Source organism: Phaenicophaeus curvirostris, chromosome 25, assembly GCF_032191515.1.
Source record: "Phaenicophaeus curvirostris isolate KB17595 chromosome 25, BPBGC_Pcur_1.0, whole genome shotgun sequence".
NCBI classification, from domain to species: Eukaryota; Metazoa; Chordata; class Aves; order Cuculiformes; family Cuculidae; genus Phaenicophaeus; species Phaenicophaeus curvirostris.
Window position 1 is genome coordinate 7,805,169 of NC_091416.1, and position 25,950 is coordinate 7,831,118.

At 53.1% G+C, this 25,950-nt stretch overlaps 1 protein-coding gene across 1 annotated transcript; it reads right to left on the reverse strand.

Moving 5' to 3' along the window:
• Positions 1-4,444: 4,444 nt before the first annotated feature.
• DCPS (decapping enzyme, scavenger) lies at positions 4,445-25,794 on the reverse strand. The gene is made up of 6 exons (XM_069876550.1): positions 25,590-25,794; positions 22,320-22,488; positions 14,570-14,715; positions 9,395-9,508; positions 5,687-5,797; positions 4,445-4,779 (listed from the first exon to the last, which is right to left on the reverse strand). The coding sequence occupies exons 1-6, from the start codon at positions 25,755-25,757 to the stop codon at positions 4,513-4,515; spliced, it is 975 nt and encodes a 324-aa protein (XP_069732651.1). The 5' UTR covers positions 25,758-25,794; the 3' UTR covers positions 4,445-4,512.
• Between the last annotated feature and the right edge of the window lie 156 nt (positions 25,795-25,950).

Sequence of the window (25,950 nt, forward strand, 5' to 3'; positions counted from 1 at the left end):
GGGATGGGGCAGCCACCACTGCTCTGGGCAGCCTGGGCCAGGGCCTCCCCACCCTCAGCGTGAAGAATTTCTTACTAATGTCTAATCTACATCTTCCCCCCTCCCAATTTAAAACCGTTCCCCCTCATCCCATCCCTCCACTCCCCATCCAGAGCCCCTCCTCACCTTTCCTGGAGCCCCTTTCAGCACTGGTAGCTGCTCTAAGGTCTCCCTGGAGCCTTCTCTTCTCCAGGCTGAACAATCCCAACTCTCTCAGCCTGTACTCATAGCAGAGGTGCTCCAGCCCTTGGATCATCTCCGTGGCCTCCTCTAGACCTGTTCCAACAGCTCTATATCCACCTTATGTTGGGAAGCAAGGAGATGGGGCTGAGAGTTTTACCCACGGTGACAGGCAAGCCCACCAGGACTAGGCTTTAATTGCCACCAGCACACAGACGATGACGGGGTGATCACTGGGGCTGCAGCTCAGAGCTGGGATTTGCAAGGACACTTTGACCATTCAGTCTCTTGGGTTCCTCCACCAGGTTTATTGCCTTTGAAAACAACATCCAGTGCTCAACAAAACGCCAGCAATAACAACAATTCCCAAATGTCGATTTGCACCAAACCCCCAGGGTGGGACGTTAGAAAAGGCTGCAGAGCTTTGCTTCCCAGGATCTTCTTGGTCCTCAGCTCCCTCCTGCTGGCAATGATGGGATGGGCTCGTTCTGGGGTCCCAGAGCGTCCTCCCACTTCCACAGTGTCAGCACCACCAGGACCAAGAGCAGAACTAAAGGCCTCGCAGAGATGCTGACCCAGCATCAGGAGCTGTTCCAGCTCCACGTCTCCCACAGGAGCTGCCTGGCCCAGATCTCCACACCAAGAGGTCTCAGTCCTGTGGCTTGATCTTCACCACAGCTTGGAGAAATGATGGTGATCCAATGCCAAGCAGCAGACACCGATATGTCCACCCTGTAGGAACCTCAGGATACCTGAGCACACCAGTCATGTCCCCAGGCTTGGGGTGGCTGCGTTCCTGCTCCCACCTGGGGCGCCCCATCTCCCAAGACTGGAATCAAAGACCAGCAAAGAGCTTCTCGCGGCCACCACAGTGGATGATGCATTTGTAAAACCCATCAGAAAACACCACAATTAGGAAATGAGTTTCCTGCCTTCGCAGAACCCATGGGCGAGCGTCTGCTGGGCAGCTACTCATTGCTAACGACCACACCCTGCCCTAATTGTTCATTTACAAAGAATAAATTGCCAGTTTGATTAATTCAGCGTGATGAGCACCAAGGAATTTGGAGAAGGGGAGAAAAAAAATCCTGGCTGTTTGACAAATGGATTTGCAGCAGGCTGTGCCACCACTCAGTCCAACACCATTCGGAAATCCCATCAATAATGCGGTTTGGAAAATGTCTCGGTGAGGAATGAGGAGGGTTTGTGCCCCACGGGTCTGCGGGCAGGGGTTTTGCCATCCCGGGACAGCCTCGTGCTGTCACAGCACAGCCAAAACGCTCCTGGAAGGGCAGCAAGGGGCTGGGTGAGGAGATAAAGCAGAGGGGATGCCCCAGCCGGGCTCGCAGCATCTGCTCGAGAGGCACAAGAATGGGCAATTCATGCTCAGCACAGACCGGCTTTGTCCTGTGGCCAGAGAGCATCTCAGGCTCACCCTTCCTAGCATCGTAGAATGGTTTGAGTTAGAAGGGACTTTAAAGTTCATCTCAATCCAACCCTGCAGCCAGGGACACCTCCCACTAGCCCAGTCTGCTTAAGGCCACATCCCGCCTGGCCTTCCTCAACCCAGAGCCCAGAAACACTGCCTGGCTTAGCAAATCCAGCCCCAATCAACCCCTTGAAGGCTCCAGCCGTGGATTCATCAAAATGCACCCCCGTGCCCTCATCTTTCAGAGCAGCCCCCATCCCAGGCTCCATGTTCACCCTGCTCCCTCCCCAAGGAGATGGGTGATGCCAGGCTTTCCAGTCTCCCAGAACGATTCCTCCAGGGAAGCAGATGGGCTGCCGAAGATGCGCTGCTCAGGCGTCTGGCACAGCCCTCGGAAAGTCTATTTTCAAGACATAGATATGGTTTTTAATACCTGAAGAAGAGAGAAGCTTCCTGGGTGACAGGATGGTCCCATCTGTTGTTTAATCATTCAGGGCTGGCCTAGGTGGGTACATAAAACTGTGACGTTCCCTCACCCAGGGAGACCAAGCTCCTTCTTGGCACAGAATTGCCGTGGTATCAAAAAAAAAATGCAGCCTTTTCTCCTAGCAGATAAAAACCTTGGGATGCACAGAGCTACCGGGAGCCAGCCAGCCATGCCGAGCATGTCAAGATTTGCCCCTACAGCAGCTCCAGCCCTGGATGTGCTTGGGCCAGGAGATGGGTGGGTCTGAAACAAGAGGCAAAGCCTCCCCTCACCCATCACCCCCGGCTTTCCAACCACGTGCAGTGTTTCTGCAGGGAAATAAGGAAAAGGTGGTTGTATCCAGATAAAGGTGGCTGCATCCAGATGCTCTGCCACTCCCCTGCGGCTACAAGGTACCGGGCAACTGCCTGACCTGAATATTTATTAATCGGATGAGCCGAACAAAGCCCTGGGCATCTCGACGATTCTGCTGGCAATCAGGGAATCATAGAATCTTTTGGCTGGAAAAAACCTTTGAGATCATTGAGTCCAACTGTCCCTGTCCACTAATGAACCATCCCTGAGCACCTCGTTTTCCTGACTTTTAAACCCCTCCAGGGATGGAGGCTCCACCGCCTCCCTGGGCAGCCTCTGCCAGAGCCTGAGAACCATTTTGGTGAAGAATTTTTTCCTGATGTCCAACCTAAACCCACCCTGGAGCAAGTTGAGGCCATTTCCTATTACTTGTCACTTGGGAGAAGAGCCCAGGACCCACCTCACCAAAACCTCTTTTCAGGGTGTTGTAGACAGTGATGAGGTCTCCCCTCAGTCTCCTTTACTCCAGGCTAAACAAGCCCAGGATTCATTCTCCAGCCCCTTCTCCAGCTCCGCCGCCCTTCTCTGGACGCACTCCATCCAGGGCAGCCCTGCCACACACCAAGCAGCCCTGCAAACAAGAAACCACATCTGTGTTTTCCCTCCATCAGCAAAAAAATCCCCACTCTTAGAGCCTAGTGTGTTGGAAGGAGTAAAGAATTGGGGTAGCAGGCAAGATTACATCCCTGGGTACTGGCTGAGCAGAAACCGGAGCCCTTTTTGGCAGCAACTCCTCATGCAGTTTTCAGAGACAAGAGAAGATGCAGGGGAAGCGATGGCTGGGTCAGCAGCTCAGGCTTCTCTGTACATGGAAATGTTTTTTTTCCCACTGCAGCAGGAAGCTCTTGCCAGGTCATGGCACGAGGAGTATTTGAAAGGAATCTAGGATTGAAGAAGTTGGCTCGTTGAGAGAGGAAGAAAAACTTCACCAGAGCTGGGAAGTGGCAGCAAAGTCATCCAGGGTCCCAAGCGGCTCCTCTGCTGAGACTCTCCAGCTGCATGGAAGCATTTGCTGTATTGCCAGGCCACCACCTTGGCAGAAGAAAGAGCAAACCTGTTTATTTGATGGGGTTTTTTTGAGGAATCCTTGCAAAACCTGGGGTAGCCTGTGCCAGGGAGGGGCTGCCCTTCCCACGAGCTCATTTAAGCTGGATCCATGACCGACGGGCAGGGTGAATGAGCTGGCTCTGAGGCCGGGGATCATAGAATCATAGAATAAGCAGGTTGGAAAAGACCCACCAGATCATCGAGTCCAACCACTCCCATCAATCACTAACCCATGTCCCTCAGCACCTCGTCCACCCATCCCTTAAACCCCTCCAGGGAAGGCGACTCAACCCCCTCCCTGGGCAGCCTCTGCCAGTGCCCAATGACCCTTTCTGTGAAAAATTTTTTCCTAATGTCCAGCCTGAACCTCCCCTGGCAGAGCTTGAGGCCATTCCCTCTCGTCCTGTCCCCTGTCACTTGGGAGAAGAGGCCAGCACTGTCCTCTCTACAACCTCCTTTCAGGATCCAGCAGGATGTGCAGTCACGCTCCATTTCCAGAGCCCACGGTGGCCGGCCAAGAGGGACTTGGGCAAGTCATTCCAGTCATGTAGAAGAAAACCCTCCCTGACCCAGGAAAGCTGCAATCCCACTCCCATGGGAACATTCCTGGGAAATAAGGGAAGCTTTTGGAGGATGGCAAGTTTTCCAGGACCTCTGGGCTGACATTTGGTGACAGAGGCTGTCTTTTGGGTGAAGACACACAGACCCTCCTGCCCAAACCCCTCTGCCTGCTGCCTCCCAAAGGCACCCTGTCCGGTGCCACGACCCTGGTGAACACCAGCAGGCAGGTTACCCAGCCCAGGTTTTAATGGACTTGAGCAGAAGAAACTGTTTCCATAGCAATGGGCTGTCAGCCCATAATCTGTACAAAATCAGAGTTAAAAAAAAAAAATAAAAGCACCAAGACCTTTAAAAAAACCCAAACCCAAACAGGCATTTATTAAAAATACAAAGATACAAAAGCACCTCTGCCAGCTCACAATCTCCCTGCCTCCTGGAATTTCTTTAGCAGGGGCTCATCAGCTCGCAGGGGAAAGGTCAAAGCCCGTTTCTGGTAGTAGGCGGCATCCATCGCCAGGTTGTCGATCACATCTGCCAGGAGATGGGCTCTCTCGACAGAGCTGCCCGGCGCGTCGTAGCTCAGGGCAGTGAAATGCACGTGCAGGTGGTAGTAGGAGGGCTGGTAATGCAGGTAGATCCGCAGCTGGGATCCAGGCACACCGAAGCGCTTCACTACAGCTTCCTAAAAGGAGAAAAAAAAAAAACCACAACTAGCAATGCACAGCGAGGACACAGACAGCTGGGGACAGGCAGACCTGGCAACGGACAGAAAGGCACATCCCCAGATGGCACAAAAGGCAGAGAGAAAGGCAGAAGTGATTTCTGCTTCCTCCACCCTCAGAGCAAGGGAGAGGGAGAAGCTGGGAAGGACAGAGCTCTTCCCCAGTCTCTGTTTCAGCCTCCGCAGGGATGGAGCGATGCCTCCGGCCACCCCACAATTCTCCCTCCATGACGGGACGTGCTCTCCACTTGTACTGCTTTCCATTTCACCCTTATCACCTCGGCTCACTCAGCAAGAAACACAGATCCTGTTACCAGCCGGTGTAATTAAAAATATCAACGGCACCAGCAAGCTCCAGCATGCTGCCTTGGTTCTCTGCTCAGCATACTGCAGTCCCCTGAGTAATCTCTTAATTAATCTCCTCTTTCCCCAGTGCAATTACTTTCCAAACTTCTAATGCAGTGAAGGAAAGAGAAGCTATCGCGCATCCATCTACCAAGCAAACCCCACCCCAGGGCTGGAAAAAACTCATCAGCTTGTGGAAACTGTCAAGGGGTTGGGAAGGAGGTGATCGACCTGAGGAGGGTAGAGTTTGCTTCCTGCAGCTCCCAAATAACAGAGAAACACCAAGCACCCCTGCACAGCTTCCCAGTGCCCCAGGGGAAGGTGCTGATGGAGCAGCAGGGACAGAGCTCTCTGGGCAGAGATGCCAGAGAGCAGCACAGCCCCCAGCTCACAACAGAACATCATCTCCTGACTGCTGGTCCCCACACAGACACCGTGCACGGGCTGCAAACAGTGACCTCGTGGCAGACGGGCTGCGCTCTCCCTGGCCAGGACAGCGGTGTCAGACTGGCCTCACACTCACCTTGCCTTCTTGCAAGATGTTCCTCAGCAGCGGGAGGTGCTCGGCAGTGAGGTCACGCAGTGACTTGATCTCCCGGCGGTGGACGAGGGCGATCAGGTAGAGGTCATCCAGCTGTGGGGAGGGAGACAGAGAACAGTGACGAAGGTGACCACAGAAAAAACAGGTGGAGGCAGCGGTGCTTTGGGTATGGCACACCAATCACAGCATCACAGAATGGTTTGGTTGGAAAAGACCTTGGAGATCATCTCTGACCACCTCAGCTTTTAAAACCCTCCAAGGATGGAGATTCCACCACCTCCCTGGGCAGCCTCTGCCAGTGCCTGTGAACCCTTTCAGTGAAGAAATTGCTCCCAATATCCAATCTTAATCTCCTCTGGAGAAACTTGAGGCCATTTCCTCTTGTTCAATCACTTGTTGCTTGGGAGAAGAGACCAACACCTGCCTGGCTCCAACCTCCTTTCAGGGAGTTGTAGACAGTGATGAGGTCTCCCTTCAGCCTCCTTTTCTCCAGGCTGAACATCCTCAGGTCCCTCAGCCATTCCTCCTATTTCCACTCCAGACCCTTCCCCAGGTCCATTCCCCTTCTCTGGACACGCTCCAGTGCCTCAATGTCCTTCCAAAGGGGCTGCCTGCCGTCCTGTCTAACTCACACCCAGGCTGGGTTGAATCCAGTAAGAATCTCCCAGTACCAGGCACGCTTGCAAAGCCACTGCTCCTCAAAGCATCGTTTTTGGACACACTGGGTTTTTGCCCAGGAACACCCAGAGGAGGAGAGTTTCACACCAATAGATAAACAGCAAGATGACAAATATCTCCTCAGCTTTTAGGGCAGATGAATCGATCCAACCATGCCCTTACACATTCATAACATCTCCCTGAGGATCTCAAGAACACCATCACGGTGGAGACAGAGGCTGGCAGAGAAGGTGCTGGTGGAGGGGAACCGAGCCCCGGCAGCTGTGGGCTCCACCAGCAACCCCCACGCCATGCCAAGCACAGCTTTTCTGCAGAGCAAGCGAGTATTTTATCACCACACTCAGATGAGGATTTACAGTGAATCGCAGCAGCCAAAACTGCGACTTTACATTTTTCCAAGCGAAAAGCTTCCTGCATTTCCACTGTGCAAACAGCCGTCCACTTTCCAGTTGCACCAGTTCCACAAATAACTATTTTCAAGACTTAATCAGTCACCGGACAAGCCCAGTGTGGTAAAATATGGCTGTTCAGCAGCTCTCAGCCAGCCCTCTGGCATCTCCCAAGGCACTCAGAGTTCAATGTTTAACGAGAGGCACGGTTGTGAATTACTACATTTCAATAAAAGTAAAATTCCCTATGTCCTTCAGCTCAGTCAGCAGCTTTCAAACATAAACACTGCAAAGTGAAGGGCTTAGGTACTCAAGACCCAGCAGATCTTCTAAGGGCTATGAGGAACCCATCTGGCTATTTGGAACCACACGCTTGTGCCAAACGCTGCTCTCAGGACCCCATCTCAGCGCTCTCAGAACACAAAGCTGCTGTTTGCACCCGGCCAGCACAGCCACACTCATGGGTTGCTGTGATTCCCAAAGCAGCCTGTGCACAGCTCCGGAAAAAAGCTGCGTATCAGCTTGTCCTCTTCGGATCAGGGCTGGCTGGTGGGAGGAAAATCAAACATCTCTTCTCCTTAGAACAACATCTGCATGTTGCTGTTTGAAACAAATAAGCCTGTTGCTAAAAAGGCCTTGAATGATGTCATGCCGGGCATCATTTCAGGCAACTCCTCGGGGCTCCTGCGGGTTTGAAACCAATTCAAAAGAAGTGGAAAAAAAAACCCCACACCCAACAGATTAAAAAAAACCCAACTCAAGAAACCAAACGAAGCTGCCCTCAAAGCTGCTGTGGTGCCCAGGAGGCCGAGGCCGGCAGCAAGCACACAGACTTCATGATGCAAGCAGGAGATCTTCCTCTCGTCAGCCAACCTGAAACAATCCCAGGTGAGTTCACAGCCCTTGCGGGCAAGGTGCTCAGCCAGCGCAAGGCAATGCTGCTGAAGGAACTTCAAAGTGGAGGCCTGGAGAGTCCTGCTGGAGCTCTGTTTCCCTCCCTAATTTCACTGAGCAGCCTGGCCTGTTCGGTGGAACGCAGAGAGAAGCAGTGCTTGTGGGCAGCCCCAGGGCTGCCAGGATCAGCTCTGGCTCAGCATCATCCACAGCAAAGAAGAAATTCCTTGGCTCAAAGGCAGGAGTCAACAGCCTGTGCTGGGATGTTGGCTCACCTGCCTGGGAAAGAGACAGTCCTGAACTGACAGTCGCGAAAGTCCTGAATGGCTCCCGGGATGACAGTGCTCCTGTTCAGACAGCAGCCGTTGGGAAGAAATCCACAAGATCCTGTTCAGCACACTGAGAGGTAACAGCAGCACAGGGAAACCTCTCCTAAAGACAAAGCCTACCATTTAAGTGCTCCCTAACCATGCTCGCTGCAAGATGTGGACACAACAGGTCTTTAGATGAGCTAAAGCACAATTTTTGGCCCATCTATCTCCAATCCTGATAAGAGTTGCAGAGCTCGGATGCAGCGAGCAGGGATTTACACCGAGGCTTTGTTAGAAGCAAGGAAAAGGGCGGTGAAGTGAGCTTCTTATAATCCCTAAATATTTCCGCTCTGAAAGTAAAGGTCGCCAAACAAACACGGTGGTGTAAACACAACTGCAAGCTTTACAAAGTCTCTCCAGGAAGAAGGTAACGCCTTCCAGTGAGCAAATGGGAATTCAAGCCCCCTCACAGCTCAACAAGGAATTTTTGGAGCAGGTGATGTGACCAGAAACCTTGTGGTGGTGACCAGAACTTTCTTGTGGTGACCAGAAACCACCCTGCAGTGATGCATTCACGCATCCTCTCCAACTCATTCCCCCTGGCAACTCCACACTAGGCCAGAAACAGGTGCTCCCAGCACAGAAACACAGAGTTGTGCTGCCAACAAGCAGCTCGTGTTCCCATTTCTTTAGTTTTCGGTCCCCTTTTTCAAGCTTTACTCATATGGTAACCTTCCTCCCAGGCACCTGCATTTTGAGGATCAGAAACAATGGATGGGACTTTTTTTGATTATGCCGACTTCAAGGGGTGCACGTGTGGAGCTCCACCTCCCCAGGCACATCTCCAGAAGTACAGACCAAAAGGGGCTGGAGCCCAAGGGAATAATGAGCCTCTCCCTTTCGGATTACACCCTGGGCTTAAACCCCTCTGCACTTCAGTGAGCGGCAGCTCCCACAAGGGCTCAGAAGCCAATGGCTTCTGCTTTACGTTGAGTGGAGGAGAGCGAACTGCAGCAACCAAAGGACAACACGTCTGCCCAGCTGGCACCTACAGCTGAGGCTTGAGGAAAAAAAAACCAAAACAAACGAGTTCAGCAGGGAGAAATCCGCAGCTGGATGAAGGTTCAAACACCCCACGGCAACATTTGGGCTGACACAGGAACGAGAGAGCGAAGCGGATAAATAAATCCCCTGGCAGCAGTGAGTGCAGCCTGGGCTTTGCAGCAACCTGGGCTTTGCAGCGTCCACAATCAGCACAAGATAAAAGGCCCTGGCAATGTCGTCACTGACTGACAGTGACAATAGCAGGAAAACATTCCTCCACGCAGTCCTCCCGGATGCTGCACAAAACGGGACGTTTGCTCTGAATCGCCTTCAGGGAAGCCACATCCCTTCAAATATCAGAAGAGCAAACAAACCTGGTTTTGATTCCACTTAAAATCAGGAACCAGCACAAAGCCATTGCAGGGATCTGGGTTTTCATGGATGATGCGATCAGCCTCGGCTTTCTTCTCCAGGATATTGTACACCCACTGAAAGAGAAACAAGCAATTTATCTTCGAATGGAATCACAGAATGGTTTGGGTTGGAAGGGACCTCGAAGCCCATCCAGTTCCACCCCCTGTCATAGGCAGGGACACCTCCCACTGGATCAAGGGCTCCAAGCCCCAACCAACCTGGCCTTAAACACCTCCAGGGATGGGGCAGCCACCACTTCTCTGGGTAACCTCAGCCAGGGCCTCCCCACCTTCATGGGAAAATATTTCTTCCTATGATCCCACCTCAATCTCCCCTCTTTCAGCTTAAAGCCAGCAGAGGAAAAAACCCAGCACCCCAGGCATGTTTAGCCCAAGCTCATAGATGAGCACACAGCTGCTGAAAGCAGAATATAAAACAAATAAACCCCAACAATTCTATTCTATGATGACCAATTAATTTCTTGGTTGTTAACATTTGTAGTTCATTATCCATGAAGCGCTCCTGGGCACTCCTGCTGGATGCCTGAAGGATTCTGGGATGTTTGTTCTCCTCTCAGACACAAGGAACTGGCACAGCTGCAGGGAGGTGTGGGACAGAGAGGGTTCTGCCCAGAGCAGGAACAACAGTGTTTGCCCTGAGAGGACTTTGAGATCGTCCTCCAGGATGGGCCCTTGTAGTGTGGGCCCAGACCTGGCTGCTGAACGTGCCCAGAGATGGAGCTGCTGCAAGCACCAAACAACCCGAGGTGCAGCAGCATCCCTCCTGCACGCTCCCACTGCCCAGCAGCAGACAGGTCCAGGCATTCCGACGGCTCAGCCACCAGTAAAAGCAACTCTGAGCACACCAAACCTCAGTGAGGCCAGCAGCAGTGGAAGCCAGCTCCAGTGGGGCTCAGCAGACACCTCCCTAGCATCACAGGGCTGTTTGCACCTTTCTGCCTCCCAGGCTGCACCAAAGCCTGTAAAGGTCCGGGAACTTGTTGACTTTCTTCCCCCATCCCAAGAGGAAGGAGCAGATTGCGAGCAGCCTGAGGCTGGATACAGCTCCAGCTGCTGGCAGCCAGTGCTAACCAGGTGAATACGAAAGGCCTGTGTTTCCTTGGGCAACACACGTCCTTGGTTTCCTGGCTGATCAGAAAACACCTCATCACTTTTCTTCCCCTCTATTACAGCTTGGGCCCTCAGACTGCCTACAGTCCCTGCTCTGGTTATCGCCCTGCGCTGCTCTTTCACAGCAAAGCATCATACAGAGAGGAGTTTCAGCTATGGAATAGAAGAGACCAGGGCTAAGTAACAGAGCAGGAAGTGCCTTTGCTCTTCCTAGCTTCCAGCTTGAGCTCAACCACCCTTCTCTGCACCCCAAAAAGCACTTAAAGCTTAAGCTTAAAGCCCAGCTTAAGCACTGGACTGCCAAGAGGTCCCCATTCAGGCCCCTGGAAGACCAGCCAAGGCAGCAGGAAAAAGCCACGGCTTGGAAGCTGAAAACGTTTTGAACCATCATTCCTCCCATCACGTTCAGGGATGAAACCCCAGGTGGGCAGTGAAGGTGCAGCTGGTCTTGTAGACACATGGAATGAACTGGGTCATGGATGGTGTGCACACCAGACACTCTGGATTAAAAGACAGCCCTTTTGAGGAGCTCTGCCAAGAGTTTAATTAATTTAATCAAAACTTAGGATCACTGTGAAGTGACCTGAATGGATCCTTTGGGAGAAACCACTCCCTTCTCCCTTGATCTGTTTTTTGCTTAAATTTCTGGTCTTTCCTAGCTAGCGACACTGTGTCAGAGAAGAGCAGGTTCCCAAAGACGGTTTGGACAGCATGGCACAAGCCAAGTGTGCTCTGTGACTCTGGAAGAAAAGCAGGGCAGGAAGCTCAGCAGGAAATCATGGGTGGACTATAGGAAGGAAGCGAGAACGTGCAGGGAAAAAATCAGGAGGGCTGAGGCCCAACTAGAAATCTGACTGGCCAAGTCTGTGAAAGACAATAAAAAATCTTTCTACAAATATATCAACAGCAAAAGGAGGACAAGGAACAATCTCCAGTCCCCACTAGATGCAGAGGGAACAACAGTAACAGGGGATGAAGACAAGGCTGAAGTACTCAATGCCTACTTTGCTTCAGTCTTTAATAGTAAGGAAAGTTGTTCCCTCTGCGCACAGCCCCAGGATGTGGGGGTAGGCTGCGGATGTAGTCTTCTTGGACTTTAATAAAGACTTTGATACAGTTTCTCACAGCATTCTGCTTCGGAAACTGTCAGCCTCTGGCCTGGACAGGCGCACGCACACTCTCCTGGGTGGAAAACTGGTTGGATGGCCGGGCCCAGAGAGTGGTGGGAAATGGTGTGAAATCCAGCTGGAGGCCAGTGACAAGTGGGGTTCCCCAGGGCTCAGTGCTGGGTCCAGCCCTGTTCAATGTCTTTATCAATGACCTGGATGAAGGCATCAAGGGCACCCTTAGCAACTTTGCAGATGACACTAAGCTGGGTGGAAATGTTGATCTGCTGGAGGGTAGGGAGGCTCCAAAGGGATCTGAACAGGCTGGATCCATGGGCTGAGACCAATGGCATGAGGTTTAACAAGGCTAAATGCTGGGTCCTGCACTTGGGACACAACAACCCTGAGCAGCTCCAGACTAGGAGAAGTCTGGCTGGAAATTGCCTGGAGGAGAAGGACCTGGGGGTGTTGGTTGACAGCGACTGAACATGAGCCAGCAGTGGCCCAGGTGGCCAAGAAGGTCAATGGCATCTTGGCCTGTATCAGAAACGGCGTGGCCAGCAGGTCCAGGGAGGTTCTTCTCCCTCTGGACTCAGCACTGGTGAGACCGCTCCTCGAATCCTGCGTTCAGTTCTGGGCCCCTCCCCACAAGAAGGATGTTGAGGCTCTGGAGCGAGTCCAGAGAAGAGCAACAAAGCTGGTGAGGGGGCTGGAGAACAAGTCTTACGAGAAGTGACTGAGAGAGCTGGGGGTGTTTAGCCTGGAGAAGAGGAGGCTGAGGGGAGATCTCATTGCTCTCTGCAACTACCTGAAAGGAGGTTGTGGAGAGGAGGGAGCTGGGCTCTTCTCCCAAAGGACAGGGGACAGGACAAGAGGGAATGGCCTCAAGCTCCACCAGGGGAGGTTCAGGCTCAACATAAGGAAAAAATTCTTCACTGAAAGGGTCATTAGGCAATGGAACGGTCTGCCCAGGGAGGGGGTTGACTCGCCTTGCCTGGAGGTGTTTAAGGTGCGGGTGGATGAGGTACTGAGGGGCATGGTTTAGAGATTGATGGGAATGGTTGGACTTGATGATCCGGTGGGTGACTTCCAACTTGGTGATTCTATGATTCTATGAAATGAAATTTTGCCCTTAGGGTTTGGGTTTTTCTCATGCCTGCTCTTTTCCCAAGGGCCAAGCTATCGGTGCTCGAAACAAGCCCCAAACAAGCTCCCCGTACAGAGAAGCTGCATTTCAAACCCAGTGCTGCCTCATGTGATGGGCAGCTCATCAGCCAACTGCTCCTGCTGCTTCCAGCACAAGCCCAGGGAGCACAACACATGTCCAGAGCCTGGCACCACAATAAAGCCATTCTGTGGAGAGCAGCCATGCTGTGCCTCCTCCAGCAGAAAACAAAGACAACAGAAACCCCTCTGTCATCCCCCAATATTCCTGTTACCCTTCACATTTCTCCTTCCGCTCGTCAAATCCAGCTGGATAAAGACACGATCAAACTCCAGAGGTCAAAGACTGACTGTGCAAACCATGATTTCTCCTGATGATCCCCAGGAACATGTTTCCATGTACAGAAATTGGCTTGCAAGCATTTGGTGGAAGAGGCAGAGCAAGAGCTCAAGCAGCTCCTGAAGGCAGCTGCTACACTTCAGCCTTCGGGGCTAAAGCACAGGGGAAACACCCATGTAGGCAGCAGTCCGGTAGAAACATGCCCTTGCCTTTCTCCAGCCATAAATGCTGCCTGTTGGTTGTTGCTGCCGCAGTCTTGCTGCCAGCGAGAAAGCTGGATGAGGGAACACAGCAAAGCAGGTGGAGAAGGAGTCACCGTGCGTCTGCTGCAGCTTGTGAGGTGCTTGCTAGTCCCAGTGGCAGAGAGGATTCACATTTGTCTGCAAGTGGCCAGATAAAAGGCACAGCAACAGTGAGCCGAGACCTGTCCTGCTGCTGGTTAACCAGCAGGAAAGAGGCATGGGAGATGGCAAAGGCCTGGGGTGGTCTGGTTTGGGGTATTCTTGAGATAAAGGAGTTTATTTTTTAACAGATAGCCTCAGCAGGCCCAGAATGTGGTTTATTCCCCCTTCTGTACAGGCTTGCACGAACTGGCAGCCTAAAGAAAGAAAGAAGAAAGATAAAGAAGGAAAAAAAGAACTAAAGAAGAAAGATAGGAAAAGGAATGGTTGGGAAAAAGCTCATTGCTGCTGTCTGGGGCAAGGAGGACAGGAAGAGCTCAGCTTCAAGCCATGGAATACAGACCAAAGGGCTGAACGGCAGCGAAGCAATAAGCAAAGCCAGAGGAATGAGCTGTGATGCAGGAATCTAAGAACAATCTGTCCCTTCCCAGTTCCACAACACCCAGGAGACTCCCAAAAGAAACCAGCAAAGTGCACCAACACCCAGGGAGTTGCCCTGGGAAAGGAGGAGGAACGCCTCGGCACAGAATGTCTCCAGGAACCTTGAGAAAAGCGACTTCAGGTCCATCCCCAAGGCAAATGGTTTTCTGCAAAGGTGGAGAAGGATATCCTAGAGGACAAAAGGATGGGAACACCTGGGTGAAAGAGAGCCCTGTTCAGCCTCACTGAGCTTACCCCAAAGGTCAGGCAGCCTCCAGAAAGTCCAACTGATGTGAGGATGCTTCAGCGAAGCAGGCAGCATTGCAGCTCAGGACTAGCAGAAATAATCTGCAGCTGGCCGCGCCCGAGAAGAGGCTGCCCAGCCTGATGGGAGGGTGTGGAACCACAGATCTGACAACACACTGATGGGAAAACCAACATGGAGACGGGAACAGCGCTCCTGACTCTTCTGCTGCCAGCCCAGGCTTCAGAGGAGATATCCAACAGCCCAGCGTGTTGAAGAAGGAGACCAGAAGTATCTGTCTCTGCAGAAGAGAAGCAGTGGTGCCCATACCTGGATGCTGAAACTCTGGGACCGGATGAAGGGCAGTGTTATGTTCCTGTAATCCTCCCAGGTTTCACGGACGAGGTGCACTTCCTGACGGAGGTATTTCTGGAGGTGTTTCTCAGTGGCAGGGTACACCACGGTGGCTTTCAGCTCTGGGGACAAACAGGTTTACTCAGTCACTGTCACAGAAAAAAACCACATTACTGCCCTTGGTCTCTAATACTCCTGCCTCCCCTTCCAACAAATGCCACACAAACACATTTAAAAGATTCCACTAAAATAGCTGGGTGGGGGAGAACCTCTCCAGCTGCCGCTGCTTTGCTTGGGGAAGGAGAAGCCAACAACACAGCCAGGATGCCTTTCCAGCTCCGGCAGAGGAGTTCACTGTCTGAAAGGCTTTTCCCACACTCACTCTTTCAGGCCTTTCAGCAGTATTAGGGCAGAGCCGGGGCTCCCAGGGAAGAGCTTGTGTGCAGCCAACATCCCAGACAGAAACAGGACCAGGAGCAAGGATGCATCTTCAGCACGCTGAAATCTGAAGCTCACAGGATGTCATCAAGTGAGCACCCAGCAACTTCCTACAGCCACAAAACCAGACGTCGCGTGAGCTGCAAGCAGTGGGGATGGCACGAGGAGCAGCTCCTACACAGAGCTCTCAGCTGTTGGGACGCTTGTTCTCTGGCTCCGAGCGTAGGAGGCAGAGGCCAAGGGCACAGGGATGGATCCCGAGAAAATGATGCAGGCTGAGCGGTTAACAAGGCACAGGATGAGCTGAGGGCAGAGGGCTGGGCAATTCCCCCGAACTAGCTAGAGAGCATTGAGCTGTTCCTCCAACTAGAGGAAGACAATCTCTGTTTACCTCGAGATTAACACTTGGCTCCTGGGGCACTAAAGTGTGTACAAGTGCACACCTTGTCAGCCCGGCAGCTCCAACCACAGCAGCAGCAAATCTCACCTGCAGGGGAAAAATATCCTGCTTCTGCCAAGACTAGCTGTGCGATCCAGAGCCTGTCATGACTCCAAGAGCTCCAGTAGTGCCTCCACTTTCCCAACTACGAGAGAGCTGCTAGAAAATTTCACACAGGAAAGGAAAAATCCCATGAGGCTGCACAAAACCCAAGTGGATTGGAGTGAAGGGGCTGGGGCGCCACAAACACTGGAGCTTGTGCCCAGGGTCTGCCACAGGCACGGACACCAAGGGCTACTCTCACAGGGTACCAAAGAGCCGTGGCTTCCTACTTTATATAAGGATATACGCCAGCCAGACATGGAACAGAAATATTTGTTCTTAAAGCTGGGATTTAGGGTGGGATTGAGGGTTTTTTTTAGTTTTCTGGTTGCTGTATTTTTAAGGTCGGCGCTGCATAAGACGGTGCCTTTTCCTTTCATGCCAAACCCAGCTTAATGAAATCCCCAGGAAAATGCTGGTAAGATGAAATATGAAAATGCAAACCACAAGGGCAGTCTGGGCTGATTCCCACCACACACATGTTCAAACAAGGTTGTTTTCCAGGACTCAATGAGCACTTCCAGTGGGATGATGTAATAGTGAAAAAAAAAAAAAGGGAAGGCTGTAGCGGCTCCGCTCCTCACTGAAAGAGACCAGTAGAGTGCTGGGAAGAGTGCAAAAAGGCCAAAGGTAAGAAAATACCATGTACAGCCTGAGGCTGAAGCTGCTGCAGTTTAATTCCATACCCCAGCTCGGGAGCAGGGCCAGCAGCAGCACCCGCTCTGTGCCAGGGAGGTGACAACCATGATCCGTGCGCTGGCTGGGATGGGGGTGCAGAGCTCCCACCCCAGCACCCCAGCACCTCCCTGATCCGGGGCGGCTGCTCGTGGTGGGGAAAGCCACTCGGGATACACCAAATCCGGTGCAAGAGCAGAGAAACCCTCCACGTGCAGCTGCAGGCAAGCAGATGTCTGGGAAAGGAGACAGGGAGAGGCTGTGGTTCGTAAACCATTATTTCCCTTCCAGAGGTCTCAAACACCCCAGCAAAGCTTGTTAGCATAAATCACCATAGCCAGAGGAGCTGTTTGATAAATGCCCAGAGCCCAGTGGTCATTAGGAGCCCGCGCACAGGATGCAAAATCCTGGCTACGGCTGGGCTCAGCTGCAGGGAACATCCACAGGAAACCCTGCCACGGCCAGCAAGGGCCACGTCCATGCTCCTGCTCCTGGCAGAGCCCACGTGCATTACAGCACCCTGTACGCCACGGGGCAGCCAAAACCCATGCTGGCCTGGGAATAGAGTGAAGAACTGCTGGACAGGTGATGTGGGACTTTAAACTCATGTCTGAGTCACGTCAGCCAGCGTGTTCCTCAACAACAGCCCAGAGATGCCACAGAATACCTGGGCTTTACTCTGGAAGTCAGGACTGACCACCAGTGAACTGGAGGTTATGAGAAAGGAGGTTTAATTGAAGGAACTCAGATGAGCAGGAGGCAGAGGGACTGTGATAACAGGCAACAACCAGTAGGGCAGTTCACTTGCAAAGGGCCTTTCAGGGGGATGCACCGCACTGTTCTCTCCCTGCCCAGAAAAAAGGAAGGTTGGATTGACCAGAAACAAAACAACTTCCTTCCTCTCCTGCTAAAAACAAGAGTGAAAAACCAGCCTAAGACACAAAAAATCCCAAAACCAAATCCTCTGCTCAGTTTGGGAAAATCATGTAAAAAAAGGTTGGAGGCAACTGTTGCAAACAGGGGAGGATGAAAAACGTTATCGTGTGCTCCCTATGAGGCCAAGCTGAGAGAGTTGGGTTTGTTCAGCCTGGAGAAGAGAAGGCTGTTGGGAGATCTGACAGCAGCTTCCAGTACTGAAAGGGGCTCCAGGAAAGCTGAGGAAGGGCTCTTGATCAGGGAGGGCAGGGAGAGGATGAGGAGCAACTGTTTTCACCGGCAAGAGGGGAGATTGAGTGGAGATCTTGTGAAGAAATGTTTTCCTGGGAGGATGGGGAGGCCCTGGCCCTGGCTGCCCAGAGCAGTGGTGGCTGCCCCATCCCTGGAGATGTTCAAGGCCAGGTTGGATGGGGCTTGGAGCCCCTGATCCAGTGGGAGGTGTCCCTGCCCGTGGCAGGGGGTTGGAACTGGATGGGCTTGAAGTCCCTTCTGACCCATACCTTTTCATGATTCCACGATCCCACTCAGTACCATTAAGTTGGGCTACTGCAGTTTTGTTTTAAACAGATTTAAACACACTCAGAAGCCAAGAGAAGCAGGCAGGGCAGGAACAACCTGTTCCTCCCTTTGGGAAGCGGCTCTTTGTCCTCCCTTCACAGCAGAAGCTGAGCTTTGTCTTACAATCTGCCTGATCCACTCACCCTCAGGGGCAGGAAGGTGCCAAGCCCAGAAAGCAGCAGAGAAAGTTGTATTTGCACTTTCCCAAGTTTTCTTTCCACCTGCAGCCTCTCTCCCGCTGCACAGGTCTCTGCGCTGGCTTCCCATCGCCAGGCATCTCCTTTGAAGCAGTCCTAAGCACAACCATGCACGACCTCTCCCCTTCTCCCTTTCTCTGCCTTCAGCAGCTCAGTTTTATGGCCAGAGCCGCCCAGCAGTCTGAAGGGAACACTTGATTTTAACCACCCCAGGCCAGTACAGCAAGGGCTTTGCCTTGAGCAGCTGGGGCTCTCGTTACGGAGTGAAAGCAAAGCACACAAGGAAAGGACAAAGCTCCAATAGCTCCCAGTCTCTGAGACCAGCACAAGCCAGGGCAAGCCAGGCGCTGATGGGGACTTCAGCCAAACACTGCCCGGCCCCTGGTTCTAATCCAGGGACCAGGGGCTTGGTGGGTTCCAGCAGCAATGGCCACGGCAGAAAGGAATTCTGCAGGTTCCCAAGACAAAAAAACCCAGAGCAAAGCACAGCGACACATTCCACTATCCCCAGACCAGCTCTCACATTCCTCCTGCATCCACCACCTCACGGCACCCACCACTCCAGGCTTCAGCCTTTTATTTCAGTGCAAGTGCAAAGTTTCCTTAGCTAGGCGAGCCCTGCAGGCAGGGAAAGCAAGGCAGTGCTGGGAGATGAACCAGCCCTCCCTGGGCAGCTCCTGCAAGTTTCTCCAGCTCCTCGATGCCTGCCACCAGGCCCGGGAAGGCAGGGATGTGCATCACTTCCTGCATGACTGAATACTTTCCCTCCACATTCCCATAACTTCTCCACCCCATGTCAGAGAGACGGAGCCACAGTGTCTCCCAATGTGCTCATTTTCAGATGTTTTTAAGAAGCCTCAGCCTGCAGCACATGGATGAGCTGTGCCCAGAGAGTAAAGACTCCTCCAAGGACTGACGAGAGCCCTTGAACCACGCCAGCACGACTTTGGTGGAGACAGCCAAGCAAGAGGCAGCTGCTTTTGACTGGAGACAGACAAGCAAGAGGCAGCTGCTTTTGACTGGAGACAGCAAGCTCTCCTGGCTAAACAAGCGCAAGCACCACAAGGAGCTGAGTGTTATCAGGGAACGTGTTGTGTGAACTATGTGGCTTTTGCAGTCAAACCTTGGTCAGAAAGAAAATCTTTCCCCTGCTCTCCCAGTGAGGAAAAGACTCGGAGCTGGGGCTTCCCCTGCTGGCATCTCACACCTCTAGGCATCAGCTGCTTCCTAAATCCAGACAACATCCAGCAACTGGCCTGAAAATGAGTGACACCTGCCTGTCTTTGTCAGGAGCAGCACAGTTCCAACCGAAGGGCACTCTCTTGGACACCGCTCCTTCTCACACACATGCTCACACACTCTTCTTCCCAGCAGGAGGTTTGGGGTGACCCTTCAGACAAACTCTGATCATTATTAAGCTGGATTCCATGTCTTATGTCCTGGTTTAGTCTTGACACCTCTCTCCTAGTGGCCAATAAAACCCATGAGCAAAGCAAGACACGGATGAAGTCCCCTTTCTGACTGTCTTCCCATGCCCCACACCAGTGCGCTCTCAGTCCTAAATATCTCATCTTTAAGCTGCAGCAGAGAGAAATTCCTCTTCCTAGGACAGAGGGGAGTTGTTTGCTCAGGCAATGTGCTGCTTCTGGCTTCCCTTTCTCTGCCTTCACCACGCAAACAAAGCAACTGGCCCAGCCTCACGGGCTCTTTCACCACCAAGACAAAACAAGCATTCAGCGCACAAGGCCTGTGTTACGGAATTATGGAATGAGCTTGACTCCGCAGAGGGAACAGCGTCCAACTCACTTAAAATGAGGAGGCGGGAAGATGGAGGAGAAAATATCCACTCCCAGCTATCCAGAAACTTCAGCTGAATGAGGAGCCCCGCGGGGACTCCGGACCACAAAGGCGGCATTGAGAAACACGCTTCGACAAGGCAGAGGCACCTGGAGGCAGCTCCTCGCGCCGCCAACGCGCCCCACATCGCAAGGCACCTGCAGTCGCGACTCCTCAGCCCGGAGGTTTACCTCACCTTTAGGAAGGGAGAAGCCAAGCGCGGGGGCTGCCCAGGATGCTGTGAAATCCCCGGGGTGAATTCTTCCTCCGCATGACACCGTGACCCAGGATTTTTTGGAGGAACTGCTCGATGCCCAAGCCCGATGACTCTGCACCGTGTTCCGACTGCACAGTGTTAACCAGGGGCAAACCTGCAGCACCAGGAGATAAAACCCTGCATCTCTCTCACCCTGCAGCCAAGACAAACCCACTGGGTCTGCACAGGACCGCTTGGCATCCCAGGATTTCTCCCAAGCCCTGACATTGCCTGCAGCCTTAAAGGAAATTTCTCCTTCATTCTAGGTTTATGAGCTGCATTCTTCCTGTCAACTCCCTGCTTGGGCCATGGCTCCACTCAGAAAGGCAATTTCCTTCCCCTCCTGTGCCAGCCCAGCTGCCCGTCAGTGGCTCATGCAATGTGTGGGCAAAATCAGCTCTGTGGCTTGGAATTGCTTCAAAGGAAGAAGCCTCCTCACTCAGCGCTCCGAGTTGGGAGCCTGGAGGGCCCCACTGAGGCCCACAGTGCCCCTGAGCAGACACAGTGATGCCGTGGAGAGGGCTGGGAAGCAAAGACGCAGCGCTGTGCGATGTTCCTGCAAAACCTGCTTTTCAAAGGCTGTTTAAAAAGTAAATGAAAAAATAAAGCTTAGCAGAAGGAAGCTGGAGGCTTTTCCCCATTCCAGTCTGCAAGAGGAACAGCATGAACGCTCACCCAGCCATCCGTGAAACAAACACACGGGGCAGAGGCACAGCACAGAAACAGGTGAACCAGAACAACCCCAGCGAAGATTTTGTTTAACAGGATGTGAAAAGACCCACAGTCACCTGATTTTGCTCCACCCTCTCGGAAAAAGCAGGACCTAGCACAGCACTGACAGAGACTGGCAACTCTTGAACAGCCTTTTCACCCCAGCAAGGGCTGGAAAACACCTGGCATAAGCCTTTAATCAAATAAAACTGCTGCTATTTGAGTAACGCTGGAGTTACAGAGCACTGCAGCAAAGCGCTACAGGGAAGTCAAACGCCAGCACAGCCAGCAGGGCTGCAGCTGGAGAGACCCAAGAGATTTCAGCCTTGCAATGCCACCTCGTGGGAATCGCTGCAAGCCACTGCCAGGAGCGCAGCCAAGTCTGTCCAGCCAAGGAAGCACAGTTCAAACAGCTTCCCACACAACGAAACTGCAACCACTGTGGTGCTGCTGGGTTCTCCTTCCACTAAAACATGGGCTGGTAATGCCAAAACCTCCAACTTTGAGTCCCTGGCAGGACACGAGGAGCTCTACACAACTCACAAGCTCCCAAAGCCAGACACTGCTTCCTCCTGCACCATGGACACAAGACTAAAACAGAAGCATTTTTGGGAAAGCACATCAAATACCCCGAAAATTTTATTTGTGACCGCAACAATGTCTCACTTCAGACTGTCACTCTGATTAGTTTCTGATTCTGTTAAACTTGTTTGGCTGTCACTGTGTTTATGAAAGCGTCAACACGTAAATAATCACTGCGTTCCCAGAATTTAAACTCATTCCAGCACTGCACTGAAGAGCCCGGCCTGCCAGAAGAGCAGACCTGCTGTCAGCAGCAGCCTCAGAGCCACAACCACAGGACGCCCTTCTGCTGCGACAAGAATCTGGCTCGCAGGATGACAGCCTAACACAGAAGCTCTTCAACCTGCTCACCTGACCTCGCCACGCTCCGTCATTTCCTAAAAGAGGGATGTGTGAAATCAGCAGGAGAAGCAGGAAAGGCAAAGGCCAGCTGGTTCCCAGCATTTCACTCCCTGCGAACATGCTGCTGCCTGCCCGCACCGAGCGACAAAAACAAAGCAGACGAAGCTGACACGTGCACTGCAGAGACTGTTTTCCAGGTAAACATTACGAGGAGATAATTCCTTACAGGATTAACTGACACCAGTGAAAAAAAACACACAAGAAAAGCTTCCAGCCCCACAAGACCTTCTTAAACTTAAATCAAAGCACAGGCAGATGACTGCAAGTAACCAAGTGATGGCCATTTAAAGGCCAACAACTCATGAGCTGAGCCAGGTGTCTGACAGGGCAGGAAAAGGGGGTGGTGGAACACGGCAGCATCCAAAGCCATACGAGCAATCTGTTCCTGCAGAGCGGCAGCGATCCACTGCTCTCCCCACCTTGGCAAAACCACAACAGGGCTGGTACAGTCCGGTCCAGCAGCGGCACTCGCCTGTCTCGCTGCATCCCCCGTCCGGTGCCGGCAGGAGCACGCCGGCTGCCATCCCAGCCACAGCCAATCCACGGAGCCAATTGCACTCCCAGGACACTCCACACGAGAGCAGGAGCACTCACCGCTCAGCTCCGGGGGAGGATAGAGGTGGTACGTGCTGTAAATGTCATTGCGCATCTGCAGCTCCAGCTTCGTGTGCTTCTTCAGCAGCTCCGATATCTTCTCCTCCTGGAAAGGAGTCTTTTCCAGGAGTAACACGGTGTTCGTCATCTCTCCAGAGGGGCCAGTCACCTGGAATTAGAACAGATAAAGCTTTCAGCCACGATAGATCCAGCACCGGCTGCGGAGTTTGAGGCCAGGCCCTGAACACCACCACTCTGGGACCACAGGACACTCCCTGCTGCCCCTCGTGCAAGCCCCGTTCAACCAACCAGGGGCAGCACTCGGCCAAAAATAAAGGCTCGCTTACCCTAAAACACAGCAGGAATCTGCCCTCCATTAGGAAACACAGGTTTTCTTGGGGAAGCACAGGATGCAGACAATGTCTCAGCCCATCTGCACCTCCTCGGATGCTCCCACCACCCGCTGCTGCATTCCCGCTGACCCACATCCCTGATTTCATCTCAGATACTTGCACAGTGACTCAGGACCCCTAGCCAGCCAGTCGGTGGGTCAGGAAGGGGGAAGAGGCAGGTGGGGGAGCAAACCCAGGCTGTTCTGAAGCAGGGAGCATTGCTGCTGTGCTCCGAGGAACCACAATCCCAATGTGGCTGGAGCGTACTGGCTTTGGGAAGCGCAGGGTGCAGAGCACAGCCTGCAACCGCTCCCCTCTGCCCAGCGAGGCCTCATTGAACACCGCACGCAGAGAGCGAAGGGTTCCCCTGGGGCTCCCACCCTGCTTCACTTGCCAGGCAAAGCAAAGCAGCTCTGTGCCGGGGGGGGAGCCACCCACTGCCCACCATCCCACTGATCTCAAACAGAATCAGTCTTAGACTGCCCGGTCCTCGTTGCCTGCTTGCATGTGCAGCTCCAGGAGACAGGAGCCGAGGCGGCTGCACAGCTCCAGCACCACAGCTGGCCTCCTCGGTCATAAAACCTGAAGAGTTATTCCAGATTTTCCTTTCCCAGTGCCTGGCTGACAGACCCATCCTATTTACTGCTGCAGAGATAGCATCTTCCTTGCAATTCACTGCCACCTTATCCATAAAATGTGACAAACCCACTCTCAGCACCAAAAGCCACAAAGTGTACCGACAAGTGTACCCAAGGCTTGAAATACGGGTTCCAACATGCTGGCACCTAGAGCAGCCGCCTCCTGCCACCTGCCTTGACAGATTTAAAGAACGGAATCATAGAATTGTCTGGTTGGAAAAGAACTTTGAGATTAAGTCCAACCATACCTGTCCACTACCGAACCAGACCCCCGAGAACCTTGCCCACCAGTCATTTAAATCCCTCCAGGCATGGGGACTCCACCACTTCCCTGGGCAGCCAGGGGCTGAGAACCCTTTCAGTGAAGGAATTTCTCCTAATATCCAATACAAACCTGCCCAGGCACAACTCAGGCCATTTCGTCTCATTGTAGCCCTTGTTACTTGGGAGACGAGCCCAGCACCCACCTCACCACAACTTCCTTTGCAGGAGCTGCAGCATGATGAGGTTTCCCCTCAGCCTCCTCTTCTACATGCTAAACAGTTCCAGGTCCCTCACTGGTCACCATACCCCGGGGCTCCAGCTCCTTCCCCAGGCCCTCAATGTCCTTTTTGGAGTGAGGAGCCCAAAACAGAACCCAGGATTCGAGGTGCAGCCTCACCAGCACCGAGTCCAGGGGAGTGATCCCTGCCCTGCTCTGCTGGCCACCCCATAGCTGATCCAAGCCAGGATGCTGGTGGCCTTCTTGCCCACCTGGGCCACTGCTGGCTCATGTTCAGCTGCTGTCAGCCAACACCCCCAGGTCCTTTTCCATGGGGCAGCTTTCCAGCTGCTCTTCCCCAAGCCTGGAGCTGCACGGGGTTGTTGTGTCCCAAGTGCTAGGGTCGATTTCTGCCTCAACATTTTCTCTCAGGGGCTAAGCACAGATGCAGCCTTAGGAAAACGGCCAAAAAAGCTAGTAGGGAACAAATGCTTTATACCTAACTACCTGTACCTACCTCCTTATCTCAAAAATGTCTTGTACTGGGCTCCAAGCCTCCCTGCCCCCTAGCATTGTGAAAGATCCATGAAGCAAGGAGTAAAAGACAGGAAAATTAACGACGGGACTTACCATAGACCCATACCCCAACAGAGCATGCGCAAAGAACAGTTCGATCAAAGTTCAAGGTGATGATAACTGGCCTTCATTGGGAGACCCCAGGTCGACCACCGCCGCCAGGAGGAGCGCATGCACAAGGGGAGGAGACCCGCAGACACTCCTCTCTTGGCATGTGTGGTCTGCTAGGTGGAGATTGGCACATCTCCACAGGCAAAGGTGGGTCGCAGGTGTATTGACTGGCATAATAGCAGCTCTGGAATAGCAGCTCCGAATAGCTGAACTGGGGGGGGGTGGCAGGTGGGGCAGAAGAAGACCTCCCCCACCATGGGATCACCTCAGTCAAAGACAGAAGCAGTGGAACTCAGCACTGGTGAGACCGCTCCTCGAATCCTGTGTTCAGTTCTGGGCCCCTCACCACAAGAAGGATGTTGAGGCTCTGGAGTGAGTCCAGACAAGAGCAACAAAGCTGGTGAGGGGGCTGGAGAACAGGCCTGATGAGGAGCAGCTGAGAGAGCTGGGGGTGTTTAGCCTGGAGAAGAGGAGGCTGAGGGGAGACCTCATTGCTCTCTACAACTACCTGAAGAGAAGGAGGGAGCTAGGCTCTTCTCCCAAGTGACAGGGGACAGGACAAGAGGAAATGGCCTCAAGCTCCACCAGGGGAGCATTAGGAAAAAATTTTTCATGGAAAGGGTCATTGGGCACTGAAACAGACTGCACAGGGAGGGGGTTGAGTCGCCTTCCCTGGAAAGGTTTAAGGGATGGGTGGACGAGGTGCTGAGGGACATGGCTTAGTGTTTGATAGGAATGGTTGGACTTGATGATCCGGTGGGTCTTTTCCAACCTGGTGGTTCTGTGATTCTATGATTCTATGAACACCTTCTGGACCTGGACCCTCAGAGACGCCGGACATCTGTGGACCCGTGGTGGCAGCTATAAACCCCTTTTTCTTCCCTTTTCTACCCATCTCTTTCCTCGTTCTCTGTCTCTTTCTATCGCAAGTCGTCTCACAAATAAAGCATCAGTTTAGATTGAAATTTAACTCCCTTGGCTTGCTGAATTGTTGCCTTTTTCCTGTTGCGCTCTGAAATCATCAATGAAACGAACCATCACGCGTCCGCTCCCAGGCCCCGCCGCCCCGTACCTCCCCGTGCAGGAACACGGCCTTATCCCGCGCCGACTCCCGCAGCACACGCCGCACCCGCAGCTCCGCCAGCGGGAACGGGGGAGAAGCAGAAGCGGCGGCTCCATCGTGCGACGCGGCCTCCTTCTCCTCCTCCCGCTTCCTCTTGGGCCGCGGCGACTCCGCCATGGCGGACCCGCCCCGCGCTGCGCCTGCGCGGCGCCAACGAGAGCGCGGGGCAGAGAGGCGCCGAGCCAACGAGAGGAGGGGGCAGAGAGGCGCCGGACAAACGAATGCGAGGGGGCAGACAGGCGCCATGGGCAGCGCCCGCCTCCCCTCGGCGCGGAGGTGCAACTCCACCTCGGGGAGGGTCAGGGTCACA

Bases quoted from the DNA above. Each gene is read 5' to 3' on its own strand.
- DCPS (XM_069876550.1), bottom strand. From the start codon at position 25,757: ATGGCGGAGTCGCCGCGGCCCAAGAGGAAGCGGGAGGAGGAGAAGGAG. The intron at 5,798-9,394 runs GTTTGTTTGCTC...CCCTCCCCACAG, and splicing joins TTAAGTGGAATCAAAACCAG to CTGGATGACCTCTACCTGAT. The intron at 4,780-5,686 runs GTGAGTGTGAGG...TTCTCCTTTTAG, and splicing joins ACATCTTGCAAGAAGGCAAG to GAAGCTGTAGTGAAGCGCTT.